The sequence below is a fragment of the Aspergillus alliaceus genome (assembly GCF_009176365.1).
Source record: "Aspergillus alliaceus strain CBS 536.65 unplaced genomic scaffold BDW43scaffold_12, whole genome shotgun sequence".
NCBI classification, from domain to species: domain Eukaryota; kingdom Fungi; phylum Ascomycota; class Eurotiomycetes; order Eurotiales; family Aspergillaceae; genus Aspergillus; species Aspergillus alliaceus.
The window spans coordinates 684378-696839 of NW_022474695.1; the positions used below are offsets into that span (position 1 = coordinate 684378).

General features: G+C 48.9%; 6 protein-coding genes across 6 annotated transcripts; 3 read left to right on the forward strand and 3 right to left on the reverse strand.

The window, feature by feature from the left end:
• Nucleotides 1-190: 190 nt before the first annotated feature.
• On the reverse strand, nt 191-1303 carry BDW43DRAFT_318386 (DnaJ domain protein). The gene is made up of 2 exons (XM_032048696.1): nt 1077-1303; nt 191-976 (listed from the first exon to the last, which is right to left on the reverse strand). Exons 1-2 carry the CDS (start codon nt 1219-1221, stop codon nt 225-227), a joined length of 897 nt encoding a protein of 298 aa, XP_031902376.1. The 5' UTR covers nt 1222-1303; the 3' UTR covers nt 191-224.
• Nucleotides 1304-1540: 237 nt separating this feature from the next.
• BDW43DRAFT_270616 (putative DRAP deaminase) lies at nt 1541-2401 on the forward strand. The gene has a single exon (XM_032041350.1). It carries the CDS (start codon nt 1641-1643, stop codon nt 2307-2309), a length of 669 nt encoding a protein of 222 aa, XP_031902377.1. The 5' UTR covers nt 1541-1640; the 3' UTR covers nt 2310-2401.
• Nucleotides 2402-2691: 290 nt separating this feature from the next.
• Nucleotides 2692-4968, forward strand: BDW43DRAFT_299017 (Zn(II)2Cys6 transcription factor; the record flags this gene model as incomplete). The annotated part of the gene is made up of 5 exons (XM_032044657.1): nt 2692-3269; nt 3321-3752; nt 3810-4189; nt 4280-4414; nt 4505-4968. 5 exons carry the CDS (start codon nt 2692-2694, stop codon nt 4966-4968), a joined length of 1989 nt encoding a protein of 662 aa, XP_031902378.1.
• A 1410-nt stretch (nt 4969-6378) lies between these two features.
• BDW43DRAFT_35532 (uncharacterized protein) lies at nt 6379-7799 on the reverse strand. Its single transcript, XM_032049955.1, has 2 exons — nt 6670-7799; nt 6379-6590 (listed from the first exon to the last, which is right to left on the reverse strand). The coding sequence occupies exons 1-2, from the start codon at nt 7612-7614 to the stop codon at nt 6513-6515; spliced, it is 1023 nt and encodes a 340-aa protein (XP_031902379.1). The 5' UTR covers nt 7615-7799; the 3' UTR covers nt 6379-6512.
• Nucleotides 7800-8349: 550 nt separating this feature from the next.
• On the forward strand, nt 8350-9657 carry BDW43DRAFT_35684 (OB-fold domain-containing protein). The gene is made up of 2 exons (XM_032049957.1): nt 8350-8514; nt 8803-9657. Exons 1-2 carry the CDS (start codon nt 8382-8384, stop codon nt 9486-9488), a joined length of 819 nt encoding a protein of 272 aa, XP_031902380.1. The 5' UTR covers nt 8350-8381; the 3' UTR covers nt 9489-9657.
• BDW43DRAFT_35550 (uncharacterized protein) lies at nt 9658-12393 on the reverse strand. Its single transcript, XM_032049956.1, has 3 exons — nt 11133-12393; nt 10977-11079; nt 9658-10920 (listed from the first exon to the last, which is right to left on the reverse strand). The coding sequence occupies exons 1-3, from the start codon at nt 11931-11933 to the stop codon at nt 9827-9829; spliced, it is 1998 nt and encodes a 665-aa protein (XP_031902381.1). The 5' UTR covers nt 11934-12393; the 3' UTR covers nt 9658-9826.
• Nucleotides 12394-12462: the final 69 nt, after the last annotated feature.

Consider the following 12462-nt stretch of genomic DNA (forward strand, 5'->3'; position numbering starts at 1 on the left):
TGTCCGAAAAGTCCAGGTCGTTCGAATCTCGGCGTATGACGACGTAGTTCCCTTGAAAAAGAAATATGGCCAAGACTCAAAACTAATATTCATAGGGGTTGCCAGAACTCCTACTCCAGAGGAATCACAAACAAAAAAAAAATAAAATAAAATAAAAATTAGAAAATGGAAAATAGAAAAAAAGAAAGGTAAAGGAGCCAACAAATCTCTGGCCAAGGAATCACTTATGCCTGAGCCTTCTTTTTCTTGGATGAGCGTCGAGCTGCCGTAGCTTCAAAGGCTTCTTCGGGTGGCTCCTCGACCTTGGCCGGTCGTTTCTTCCCAGGCGCATATTTCTCCTCAAGCCGATCAAAGAATGATTCGGCACGAGAGGCCTGTCGCTGCTGGATCAGAGCCATGAGAGCGTTATCGTCCATGGCGGAGGTCTTCTTCTTCCTTCCCTTCTTTGCTTTGGTACCCTTGGCCTCCTCCTCCTCCTTCTCCTCTAGTTCTTTCGCAGCCTCCTCCGCCTCTTTGGCTTCCTTTTGGGCGCGCTTGAGTCTCTGCTGTCGCTTCCTTTCCGGCTCCTCGGAGTACTTCTTGTACTTCTCCGCCTTGCCATCGGTAATCGCCCGGTCGATAATGGCGCGGAAGCGTTCATCGTCATCGAGCACATTACACAGCATGACCGACTCATAGATCTTGTCCATGTCGCCTCGGTATTTCTCGAACGCCATGAGCAGGTCCCTCTCCTCTTCTTCTGAACCCTGGTATTCCTTCTTGAATGTATCAAGCGTCTTCACGTCGACTGCACTCGAGAACTGCTCCCGATAGAATTCCGCCCAGTTAAAGTCGTCATCCTCGTCCACCGCTTCGGCCGTGCTGCCGGTCAGGTCGAATCGGCGGCGGCGGCGCTCGTCCGACAGAATTGCATAGGCGAAGGCGATTTGCTGAAACGTCTTGTTCGCTTCCTCTTTTTCGTCTTCTGGGGCCTTGTCTTTTGCATTGTTAGAACAGGATCACTTCCATCGGCTTTTATTTCTTGCTCTCCATTTGACATGTGAAGTAAACAAATTATATAGAAAGCAATTGATTACCGGGATGATGCTTTAGTGCCAGCTTTCTGTACGCGGATTTGATCTGATCGGCGGTCGCATCACCATTGACACCCAAAGTTTCATAGAGATCGGTCTCGAGGGGCGCCTCCTCGGGGAGTTCGGGGATGTCATCTTCGTGCGGCATGATAAAAGGTAAGTAGAGGCGTGAACCCCAGAAATCCAAAAAAAAGGTTGATTGTTGATTACAACTCACTGCCTTATCAAGGTCCAATAAGGCAGAAACAAAGATAAAGGGAGAGAGGAAGGAAGAACACAAATATAGGCACAACCAGAGAAATCGTGGTGAATTCAGTCACGCGTTTTGGAGACGCGACTAATTGGGGAAACCCATTTTGCTTACCCGGTCGGGTTAGACTGGCCATTGGAGCTCTAAACTCTTCCCCGCCTTTTCGATGTCATTGATTCTTTCAATATATTTCCGTTAAAGCTTCTTACCCTGTACTTTACTTATATACAGCGCTAGCATCTGAACTCATCCCTCCTGTTTATCTTCTACCTTCTCGCTCGCTTTTCTTCTCCGTCGTTCTTATAAAGTCGAGCAATATGCAATCTCCACACCTGAAATATCTTCGAGAATGCCTCTCTCTGGCTGAGAAATCCCCACCCCGCCCGACCAATTTTCGCGTCGGTGCAATCCTCGTCTCCCGCAAGGAAGGTGATTACAATACGGAAGAGGATCGGATTCTCTCATCCGGATACACAATGGAACTAGCGGGAAATACACACGCAGAGCAATGTTGTCTGTCCAATTACGCCGCCGTGCATTCCGTACCAGATGAGCACGTGTGGGAGGTATTGCCATCTGAACCGGACCGTAAGTTAGTCATGTATGTCACAATGGAGCCGTGTGGGAAGCGACTGTCAGGGAATCTGCCTTGTGTGCAGAGGATTATCCGAACCCGCCAGGGAGATCGGAAGGGTATTCAGAAAGTATACTTTGGGGTCAAGGAGCCGGGCACTTTTGTCGGGGGCTCCGAAGGGTGTAAGATGCTGACGGCTGCCGGGATTGATTGGCAGGTGGTTGGTGGCTTGGAAAAGGATATTTTGGAGGTGGCTGTGGCTGGGCATGACAATCGCGAGGAGGAGATTAAAACCGCTTTAGACGCGGTTGAGACCAATATAGATGATATCAGCGATGACGAGCGCCGCAGACAGCAGGAAGCGCCGCGAAACTCAAAGAAGAGAATGATGGAGGCAGATTTGCTCGGCTGAACTTGCTCCATGGTACTAGTATGTGCAACTACATGACCCATCATGAATGATAGAGATCCTTAATATACATATTCACCTGACACAACATTAACACAATCGTATTGCTTAGCGAAGACTTCCAAGCTTCCAAGCTCCAGGAGCCAGCAATTACCCCTGCGCTAAAAAGGATTTAGTTACCTACAGTATACTCTTGGCATACCCTGCTGATTTACTGATTAAATGCTGCAGTTCATTATCTTATCTTACCCCACATCTTTCCCGCCGGGAAAGTGTCTCGAGTCATCTCCGCTGTAGCGACTTGTAACAAATGACGCTTCTCACTTTTAGACAAATCAAGGGGAAAATATCGGGAGAAATAAGCTTAATTATAGCGACCTACACTATGCCGGAGCAGCAACGGCCATATCGCTCCCACAAAATCCCCGCTTGTGATCGCTGTCGCCGATTCAAGCGCCGATGTACCGGCGGAACTCCAGAACGGCCATGTGTGCTGTGCAACCTGCAGGAGGTGCCTTGTACAATATCCACAAAACCTAAATCGCCGTCTAGCTCTCGTTCCAGAGTGAAATATGTTCAACGACATGTTCAACCGCCAAAAATTGCACCTTCCACTACCATCCATACCATGCCTTCACCCGCCCTAGCTGATGCGGAAGTAGGCCAAGAACATATAGGGCGGGCTTATCATGGCTCACCGGGCCTAGATCAATCCAAAGTCGAGCTATCCATGTTTGCTAGCCCGGTCATCTCGGAAGATATACAGATCTTGGAGCGATACATGTCTTCTAGCTCTAGCTCCCTATCCTCCGTAGGGAGAAGTGGATCATCGGATATCCCGCCGGTATACCTCCGGGCTCCCCGGCGGAGAGAAGGACTGTCTATGGCAACGGACCCTGGGAAGCGACAGAAGGAGATTGTAATGCAAGTCCTACAACCTTATACAGATGAAATGGTCAGATTGTAAGCAGGCTATCCCTTGAACCCTTCTATGGCACCTCTGATCTCAGTAAGGTATTTCGAGGAGATCCATCCGGCGTTCCCTCTCCTAGACGAACAATTATTCATGGAACTATACAAGGTTGGTGACAAGCTATCGCCCGTCCTTGTCTGCTATTTCCTTGCCATGTGCTTGCTCCTTTGGCATCAGTCACCTCTCCTGAGGCAGTTTCCAAAGCCGGACACATTTTTCATATGGAACCTCGCTGTCGAGGCTTTACAACAGGACTTCCTAGCCCCGACAATGTCAACCATGTACTCGGTGCTATTGGATTTAACGGGACGGCCTATCTATTCCATGCTCGTGAACACCGTCAACAACGGCCGGGCGGTTACTCTCGCTCAGACCCTAGGATTAAACCGCGATCCGACTCATTGGAGGCGGCCCAAGAGCGAGAAATCATTGCGCATCCGCCTCTGGTGGGCAGTCGTCATTCACGATCGCTGGTCAGTTAGCCATAATCCCTTCCATTCCAGCAAGCATGCCCACTAACTAAGTCACAGGTCAAGCTTTGCCCATGGCATCAGTCCCACTATAACCAAATCTCGATACGACGTTCCCATCCCGGTGCTCTCGGACATTATCACCGGCCCAACCCAATCGGACACGCGCATCAAAGCCGCAAACTCGTTCATATACCTATGCACTCTATCAGAGATCCTAGGAGAAGTCCTACCCCTAGTCTACGATCTGAATATCAACCAAAAAGAGATCCGGAAACAGATCCGACGCCTCGAAACAGACCTCGACGAATGGGAAGACCGCCTTCCCAGCTACCTCCGTCGAGACAGCGAAGAAACCCCAAGAGTATCCGGATCAAGCAATCTACAACTCGGATACCTCGCCGTTCGATTATTGCTCAACCGGATCTCTCTGCACGTTAGTATCTCCCCCTTCTTCACTCCGACCCCGCTCCCCTTCTCTCTCCCAAGAAACAAAACTAAAGGAAAACAAATACAACCACAACAGGCAGCAACCTTATCAACAGACATCGACCGTCTCCAAACAACCCGCTACCACCTCTCCCAACTCCGCATTTCCGCCCAAGAAATCGTCACCTACGTCTGCTCCCTCACCAAAGCCCAATTACAGGAATTCTGGCTTCCTTGTACGTACCGTACCGAACCAACCTCTTCCTTTCCTTTTCTGGCCTTTCCGTCTTTACATCTATCTCTAACTCCAATCTAAAATAAAACAGATACAGCCCACCATCTAATCCTAACCGTAATCATCCTCCTCCGCTGCACCGTTGAATCAACCGACAAAGCCATAATATCAACCTGCAAAACAAGTCTCCAGAACCTCTGGACGAAGCTCCAATCAGCCGCCGAGGACGGCTGGGATCTAGCCACCATGTGCATCTCGCAGTGCAAGGAGTCCGTGGTGAAGGTTCTTGATGGTTCTGTTTCGGACATGAAGGGGAATAAGAGTGTTGCTGGTGAGTCGCTGCAGGAGGATTATGGGAGGGTAGTTCCTGCTCAAGACGATGGGAGGAGTCCCGTGCTGAGCGGAGGGGAGCTGTTGCCGGATATTCTGCCTTTTTCAAATCCGGATATCTCGTTTGATAATCAGTGGGATGTGGGGTTGTGGTATGGGCATGGGTGGTTGGGGATGGATGGGTTTGGGGCTTGTGAGGTGGGGGGCCAGGGGGGTTTAGAGTAGGAATGTATTGTGTAGTACTGTGTAGTACTGTGTATGATGTATATATTTATTTTTCTATTTATATGGATTGTATGGGCATCGTAGCGTTTAGCTTGATCTACCGTTCAGTTCAGTAGTAATTGGTAGGCGGTCTAGCCTTGCCTGTATCTATACGATTTACACCGATGAGTTTAGAGCTGCTCTGCAGATCGGGGATTCAAAGTAAATCAACATTTAATCTTTCTTCTGTCCTTGGCCCTGATATCTCCAATTTTCCACCCCCGTTTGTTCTCTCGGGGAAGATACCTCTGCATTTGACCTCGGACGGGCAGGACAACGTACCATTCCCCGTCGTCCCAGGTGGCAGGGGCAAGGACCGTCTCTCGGCCCATAGGGTAGTTCTTCCACTCGGTCCGGGCCGAGTGCTCAGGGCCACAGCCTACCAGTTTCCGTTCCCGACCTGGAAAAAGTCTGCGTGTCCCACTGTTTGGAAGTACTCTGTCGTGTTCCTGTTCGTTAGGAGTGGATTCTGGGGATGTGGCTCCCACGGTCCGGTGCGGTTCTTGGACCAAGCCATTGTCGCTGCGTGGTTGAGCTCGGTGCCCCCTTCGGCGATCAACAGGTAATAATAGTCATCTTTGCGGTATAAATGCGGTCCTTCGGGCCAGGTGCCACCCGTTCCGTTCCATAGGTCGTGACTGGGTCTGTTTCTCCGGTGCTGAGGTCGAGAGAGTAGTGCTGGATTCGTTGATCGTCTGACGAAGTGACATATACCGTGCCGTCGTCATCCCCAAAGATGTCGGGGTCAATGCCTCGGACTGGGAATTCTAGTGGCTCGCTCCATGCCGCGTCGTTGTATGGATCTGATGAGGTGAACACGAGGTCTTTGGTCTCTGGGCCTAAGGATAAGACTATCAGATAGAAGGCTCCTTTATGATAACAGAATGTCGGTGCGTAAATTCCACCCCGTTGGTTTGTAGTGTTGCTAAGGGATGAATTTGACTTGATCGGTCGAAGGTATTGCTGACATGTTTCCAGCCCTGGAGATCTTTCGTTGCGTAGACTGGAAGTCCAGGGCAGGCGATGAAAGTCGACGTCACACAGGAGATGGTATCTTCTTCTTTGATACATATACAGGAAATATTGGGTTTTACGAGGAACGCCCAGCGGGATAACAAAGGGCAGAAGTCGCCAATGCGAGAAAGGGCAAGGTAGAAATACCGGAAGTCCACATGGTGATAAACCAATTCTCACTATCACATTGCCAACACGTCATCGTAATTCTAGAATAACTTAGGCACGACTCTTATACCACACGGGGGAGATTATTGGGAAAGGGCCCATGAATTCAGGAATTCATAACATTATCCGGACTACTGTATATACAGAATTTATATCCAGGCTAAAGGAAGCAAACCCCTATGGACTAATATAAGGTCACTAATCAGCTAACTTACCCCGCGCGTCTGTGGAGAACAAGCATGTTAATTGACAAGGCAAACATGGGTTCTTTCGGATAGTCAAATCCGAGTGCTATGGTGGTATTCTCTTCTGATGCTTTGTTATTACTGTCGCAAAACGCTTGACCAGTCCTCTTGTCTCATCCACTGCTCCAGGCTAGTCATGGGACAGTCTATTCCGGCCTGCATATGTTCCATAATGAGCACCAATTGCATACACATCATGAGCACAACGACCAGATTGAGACATGGTACAACTTACCTGTCGGATGTCTGCTGCACGCAGTAACTCCTTTTCACCTCCATGGTACCCTGGATCTGTCGAATAAACAAGCATATCACCGACTTCGCGACCAAAATCAGCGTCAGGTGTCCCATTGATCAATTCCTCCAACGATATCTGACGATAAGACGCTGGAACTGAATTCACGAGGCTCCACAAACTCATATACTCCGTCCAGCTACACGTCGTGCCTTCTGCCATATAACTATTTCCAGGTGGCATCTTAGACACTGCATACACAAAATTCCCCATATCCTCATTGACCTGGAAATGGGGTACCGCTGCGTCTGGGGCAGTAGGAAACGTCATCTCAACAGAGCCATCATCAGCTCTTCCAAAGTAAGCATGCGGAACGAGCTTATAACTTGACATGAAATATCCCGTCTGCAGACAAGACATCTTCCTCGCCAATTCAGGATGACTGCTTCTGACGTAGTCAGGGAAGACGTCGGCCTTCGCATCGAAGTGATACAGCTCTCTGAATCTTCCCCCACTGCATCTCCCAGCGTGGCTCAACGTCGACACGATAAACCCATTCTCATCCAATGATTCGACGGTTTCTGCCGCTGCGTCGGTAATGTTCTTGCCTTGTTGCAATTCAACATCGTAGGCGTACTTGCGGCAGGATATCCCGATTTCGGCAGCCTTCTGTCGGCAGTCTGCGCGGAAGAACGGTTCCCAGTAATTGGTAACGCTGAAGATAAGGTTGGCACCTGCGAATGCTGCCTTTAGGCTGTGTACGTCGTCGAGATTGGCCTTGACAATTTCTATCCCTTGCGCCGCGAGCACTTGAGCTCTGCTAGAAGAGGGGTTGCGTGTGAGCCCCCGCACATGATAGGTAGGGTCTTGCAGGAATCGCTGGGCGACAGAACCGCCCTGGTTCCCTGTAACTCCGATAATGCAGATTGTCTTAGTTGCCAGCATTTGTACCGAATATTTTCAACTTGTACCAGGCTTGCTTAGGGGGGTTGTGTTTCCAATGAACGTGAAAGCATCTCAGTATTGGAGAATCTTACCCCACATCGTATTGAAGACACACGAGACCACATGATCCTTATAATCCTTAATCCTGATTGACCTTATACTTATATCCATATTTACTCTTGAAAGGTTTAGTGAGAGAAATTTACTATAACTTGTGAGTATGTTCTGGAATTCGCTGTTACATACGCTATATTTTACATCGTCTTGAAAACGATTAACGAGCCCAAGCAGATAGAAGGTAGCAATTGAGCATTCTTTGTCTAATTTGAGTATTTCCTCATGAATTGGGGAGTCAGCAACATAGTAAATGTCAATATATCTGCGAAACTGTGAGTAAACCAGAACCAGAAGATGATCCATAAACACTTACCAAAGGCTCACGGCCATATATTTTGCTGTTGAATCTATTCACACACTGTACAAGATTATTTCGCTCTAGGCTCGCCATAGAATGACCCAAAGTTGGCCATATATATAAGAACCGCCAACTCTCTACCAAGAAACTAAAACCCCTTGGTATTTATAAAGAATCAATAAGTTTGTATAGTAGTATTCGGCTGATCGATCATCTGATGTCATGCTGCAGCCTAACCCAAAAATCCCCCGATAACGCACGTGACCGCGATAACGATCACCAGCGCTTACCACAAACAATCAACCAACGTCACAGTCCATCTCTTCCCCTCCACAGCCGGGAAAATGATCCGATGGCGGCAGTCGACGATGGCGAACTCGTCTTTTACCCAGCTTACTGTTTCCGAGCGTCCCCGACGCATTTCGCCTGGGTAAAGATGGGAGCAATAGACGTGCATCTACTCAAAAGGAGGGCCGAATTCGAAGGTACGAACTGATTGTCTTTTAGCGTGTTGCGCATACCATTATCGTAATTGTTTTGTTTCATCTTTCTTTACCGTCTCTTTTGATCACATGCTTTCAGAAACCGAGGGCCATCCTTTGTTTCTATTGAATGCCGGAACGGAACAGATGAATGAATGAATAACTGGCGTGTCTAGCATGTGTGTATCGCGGCTGGCTTTTACATATCTCACGCTAAGCATATACATGTTATAGCCCCGCGTAGCAATACACAGACCTAGAAGACGAGATTAGATCTAACGTCCTACCTAGAACAATCCACATTCTTCTACCTGAACCACCCCGTCCGCTTCATCTCTATAGTCGGCATCATCGTCGCCCGAACGGAATACCCCGCGCTGACCATCCTCACGGTCGATGATAGTAGTGGCGCGACGATCGATGTCATTGTGTACAAAGTCCCGGTTACCGAGGACGATAATAACCAGTCCGCTCGAAGCGGCAAAGATAGCAGAGCAGGGGATCTGCAATCTGCATACGCGACGAAACATGTCGCAGCCACCAATAAGACGGCCCTAGATGCGACAGCCTTGGTCCCAGGAACTGTGGTCCGGGTCAAGGGTACGTTATCGATGTTCCGGGGTACAATGCAGGTCCAATTGGAGCGTGTCTCTGTGATTCAGGATACAAACGCAGAAATGCGATTTCTGGATCAGCGGAGCCGGCATCTTGTTGAGGTGCTTTCTGTACCGTGGAGGTTGACGGAAGAGGAGATGGTGAAGTTGCGTTACGAAGCGGATGAAGAGGAGGAGAGACTGGAAGAGGAGCAGGAAAAGATAAAAAGACGGCAGCGAAGACGGATTGAACGGGAGGAGAAGGACCAGAGGAGAATCCAAAAGCTGTGGGAGCGAGAAGAGAAGCAAAGAGCTAAGGAGGCTTTGTACTGTAGGGATGCTGGGGCGAGATTCATGCGTGACTTTAAAGAAAGAAAGGTATAGTAATGTTGGTTGAATGCTGTGTTCTGTATCCTACCGAGAAACATCTTATGCTCAAGATAACTATGAGCAGAAGCAGCACACTATGTATGCAAAAGAAAATCCAACTTTATGACATGTTATACACGCGGTAGAGCTAAATAGATAAATGGCGCCGTAACACATAACTCGTTGCAACAAAAAACTCGCTAAGGCAAAAACCGAATTGTCTGACGGAAACGAAAATGGAACACAAAATGGGAATCTGTTTGCACTTTGGAACGCACCAGAACGATAAGGAAAAGAAGGGTAAAGGGAAATATGTCATGGCCCAGTGAACAATTGATGTTCATTTGGACGTATCACTTATAGCCATATGTCTTGTAGTCGTATCCACCACTGCTGCCAACTGGACCTCCTTGGCTGCCAAGCGCATCGCGATAGTACTCTTCTCCATCCCAGCTGCTTCTATGGGGAAAGTAGTCGTTATATTTGCTTTTCTCGCGCTCCTTTTCACGTTCCCGGAGAGATTCATACAGCTTTTGGTCTTCTTCACGACTAGCATCTCGGTAGAGTCGACTGTCTTCAAGTATGTCCCCTGTGCTGGTGGATATGCCAGAACGATCATAGAAATCATCGTCTCTAGCGTATCTAGAGCCACCGTTATATCCTAGCAAATCACCCTCAGAGTGTCGATAATCACCACCTGTTCTAGGTCCTCGGGATGGGCTCCGTCCCATGGTGGGTATAGGACGTTGTGTAGTGCTGGGTTGAATGTAGATAGAGTCAGGGCCCTGGGACTCGGAGGCTCTAGGTTCCGAGGGAGCTAGGCTCTCCCTTGGAATGGAGCCTGCGGAGAACGACGTTTTATGTCGACGACCAGGTTCTTGGAAATCGCCGTATTCTTTCCCTCCCCCTGGCTGCGCAGAGTATGGTTTTCTCTGTCTTTCAATGGGACGGGAAGGAGCTTCGAGGTCTTCCTCATCACTGTCCACTACCGTGGAAACAGACGCCTGGTACGGCTTGCGTTCCCGCTCACTGTATGAAGGAACCGAGCCTGCGATCGAATCCTCATGATGTATCTTAAACCTCTCGAATTCCTTATTCAAATCAACACTGCAATGCTCCTTTATGAACTCTTTGATCTCTTCTTGTAATTTAGGCCTCAGTATCTTCTCAAACGGGAACAGCGATTGTGGAATCTCCTTAGGAAACCTCTCTTTCCTGTTGTCTGGGTTGCTGATGGGCATGTTCAGCACTGCCTTCTGCAACCGCTTATACTCTGTCTCGGGGTTGACCTGAATCATTAAGGTAGCCCACTTCTCAAAGCCTCGCGGCGTTAGGCCGGGGATATACGGCCTTTCGTCGAGCTCGCTCTCTTTTTGCACGAGGTGGTGTTCGGCTCTCACTTCGCGGAACAACCGCGAGACGTGGGACGTGTCATCATCGAATATCACTGATGACCAAGGTTAGCCGTGTCCGCCTGGAGGGATACGTGATTCTTTAACTGACACTGCCAAGGATAGTAATCCCCCGGTACTCTTGTGTCCTCATAGAACTTCTGCAGCTTTCCCGGAAGTACGACAAGACTGTTTTTGGGTTCATAGTCTTCGATCTGGCTTCGGGTTAGATAAACAGTCCATCAACTTCCCTAGTGGCGATGCTTACCAAGTGAACTGCAATCCCACGCAAGAACTGACTAAGCTTTGTAGTGGGTTTTCCATCCTCGAAAAGTGCTCCCCAAATTTTTTCTAGCGTGGTCAACTCTGTGACAGTGACTTCCCTCGACGGCGGTTTTGGCCGGGATTCCATTTTCTGGCTGTGATCACTCATCTGACTGGCGGGGGATCCTCGTCTTTCTGATAATGGTGCTGGGGATGCTCTGGGTTGGAGATGAGGGCTGCCGGAGTATCCAGTGGACGGTGGTCGTGAGTTATAAGTAGCATTTCCATAGGCAACGTGGGTTGACGAGGCTGATGCATCTTGTGTAGCCATGGTTGGAGATGGAGCAAAGTCATTGGGGAATACAGTAGGTGCCCCAGTGGCCCATTCTTTGGGCGGCCGAGGGGGGGGTTGCGGTGGATGGTATTGGTCGCTTTGTATATTTTCCAAGCCAGTCTCCTTCAGCTGTTGAATGACATTCGCCGTTATCTGGGCTAGAACATCCGGGGAAAGATATGTGGTTGTGGTAGCCTTGTTAAATGCGGAGTTAACAGCCTCGTTGATCCTCCCGTCGTACGGCTGTTGCCACGTATTTGGTTGCGGTGGTGGTTGAGGTTCTGCATACGGGTTCATGGTGGCTGGAGGAACTTGAGGTTGCGGCATATTGAGGCGCTCGGGACTATACTGAGAAGGATACGGAGGTGTGTACGTTGAGGCGCGGTAATCGTTCGGGTTGGGGTTCATCTGATTCGCATTGCCCGACTGATAGTACGGGACCGACTTATTCTGATAGCCATCGTAAGCCATAAGGAGAACGATCTTGAACGTCGAGTATCTTGTCTTCGCGAGATGGTACAACTGGGAGTAACCGATACGGTCTGAAAAGGAAAAGGACAAATAGACTCAAAACTAGGATCCGACAGGATGGTACGCGGCAAAGACTTTTGGTGCCGTGGCTTTGTGTGCGCAAGAAAGAGAGAGAGATAGTGATAATAATAATAAATTTTTATTTTCTTTTCTAAAAAGAGATGAACGACAAAAGACCAAGTGACAGGTATGGAGGGGCTGCGGGGTTTCCCTGAAGTAAGTGGATCGTGAAACAACTCGCGTAGCGTAATGAAATCGAACAGTCACACAATTGCAGGTGTCTAGAGGAAGCGTAGGATGCAAGGGTTTTGGAACGAAGCAGCTGTGGCCACGAAAATGATAGCGCTGGAAGCAGATAAATCATGGAATCACGAGGAGCAGAGAGAGTTTAAGCGCGAAACTAATTAAATCGGATTAATCTCAGCCGCCAACGCCAGCCATACGTCACTCCCATGCATATATAACATGC

Coding starts and splice junctions, on each gene's coding strand:
- BDW43DRAFT_318386 (XM_032048696.1), bottom strand. CDS start 1,221: ATGCCGCACGAAGATGACATCCCCGAACTCCCCGAGGAGGCGCCCCTC. Junction 977..1,076: donor GGCACTAAAGCATCATCCCG/GTAATCAATTGC, acceptor ACAATGCAAAAG/ACAAGGCCCCAGAAGACGAA.
- BDW43DRAFT_270616 (XM_032041350.1), top strand. CDS start 1,641: ATGCAATCTCCACACCTGAAATATCTTCGAGAATGCCTCTCTCTGGCT.
- BDW43DRAFT_35532 (XM_032049955.1), bottom strand. CDS start 7,614: ATGCTGGCAACTAAGACAATCTGCATTATCGGAGTTACAGGGAACCAG. Junction 6,591..6,669: donor GTGCAGCAGACATCCGACAG/GTAAGTTGTACC, acceptor GAACATATGCAG/GCCGGAATAGACTGTCCCAT.
- BDW43DRAFT_35684 (XM_032049957.1), top strand. CDS start 8,382: ATGGCGGCAGTCGACGATGGCGAACTCGTCTTTTACCCAGCTTACTGT. Junction 8,515..8,802: donor AAGGAGGGCCGAATTCGAAG/GTACGAACTGAT, acceptor CGTCCTACCTAG/AACAATCCACATTCTTCTAC.
- BDW43DRAFT_35550 (XM_032049956.1), bottom strand. CDS start 11,933: ATGGCTTACGATGGCTATCAGAATAAGTCGGTCCCGTACTATCAGTCG. Junction 11,080..11,132: donor GTGGGATTGCAGTTCACTTG/GTAAGCATCGCC, acceptor ACCCGAAGCCAG/ATCGAAGACTATGAACCCAA. Junction 10,921..10,976: donor GGATTACTATCCTTGGCAGT/GTCAGTTAAAGA, acceptor CTTGGTCATCAG/TGATATTCGATGATGACACG.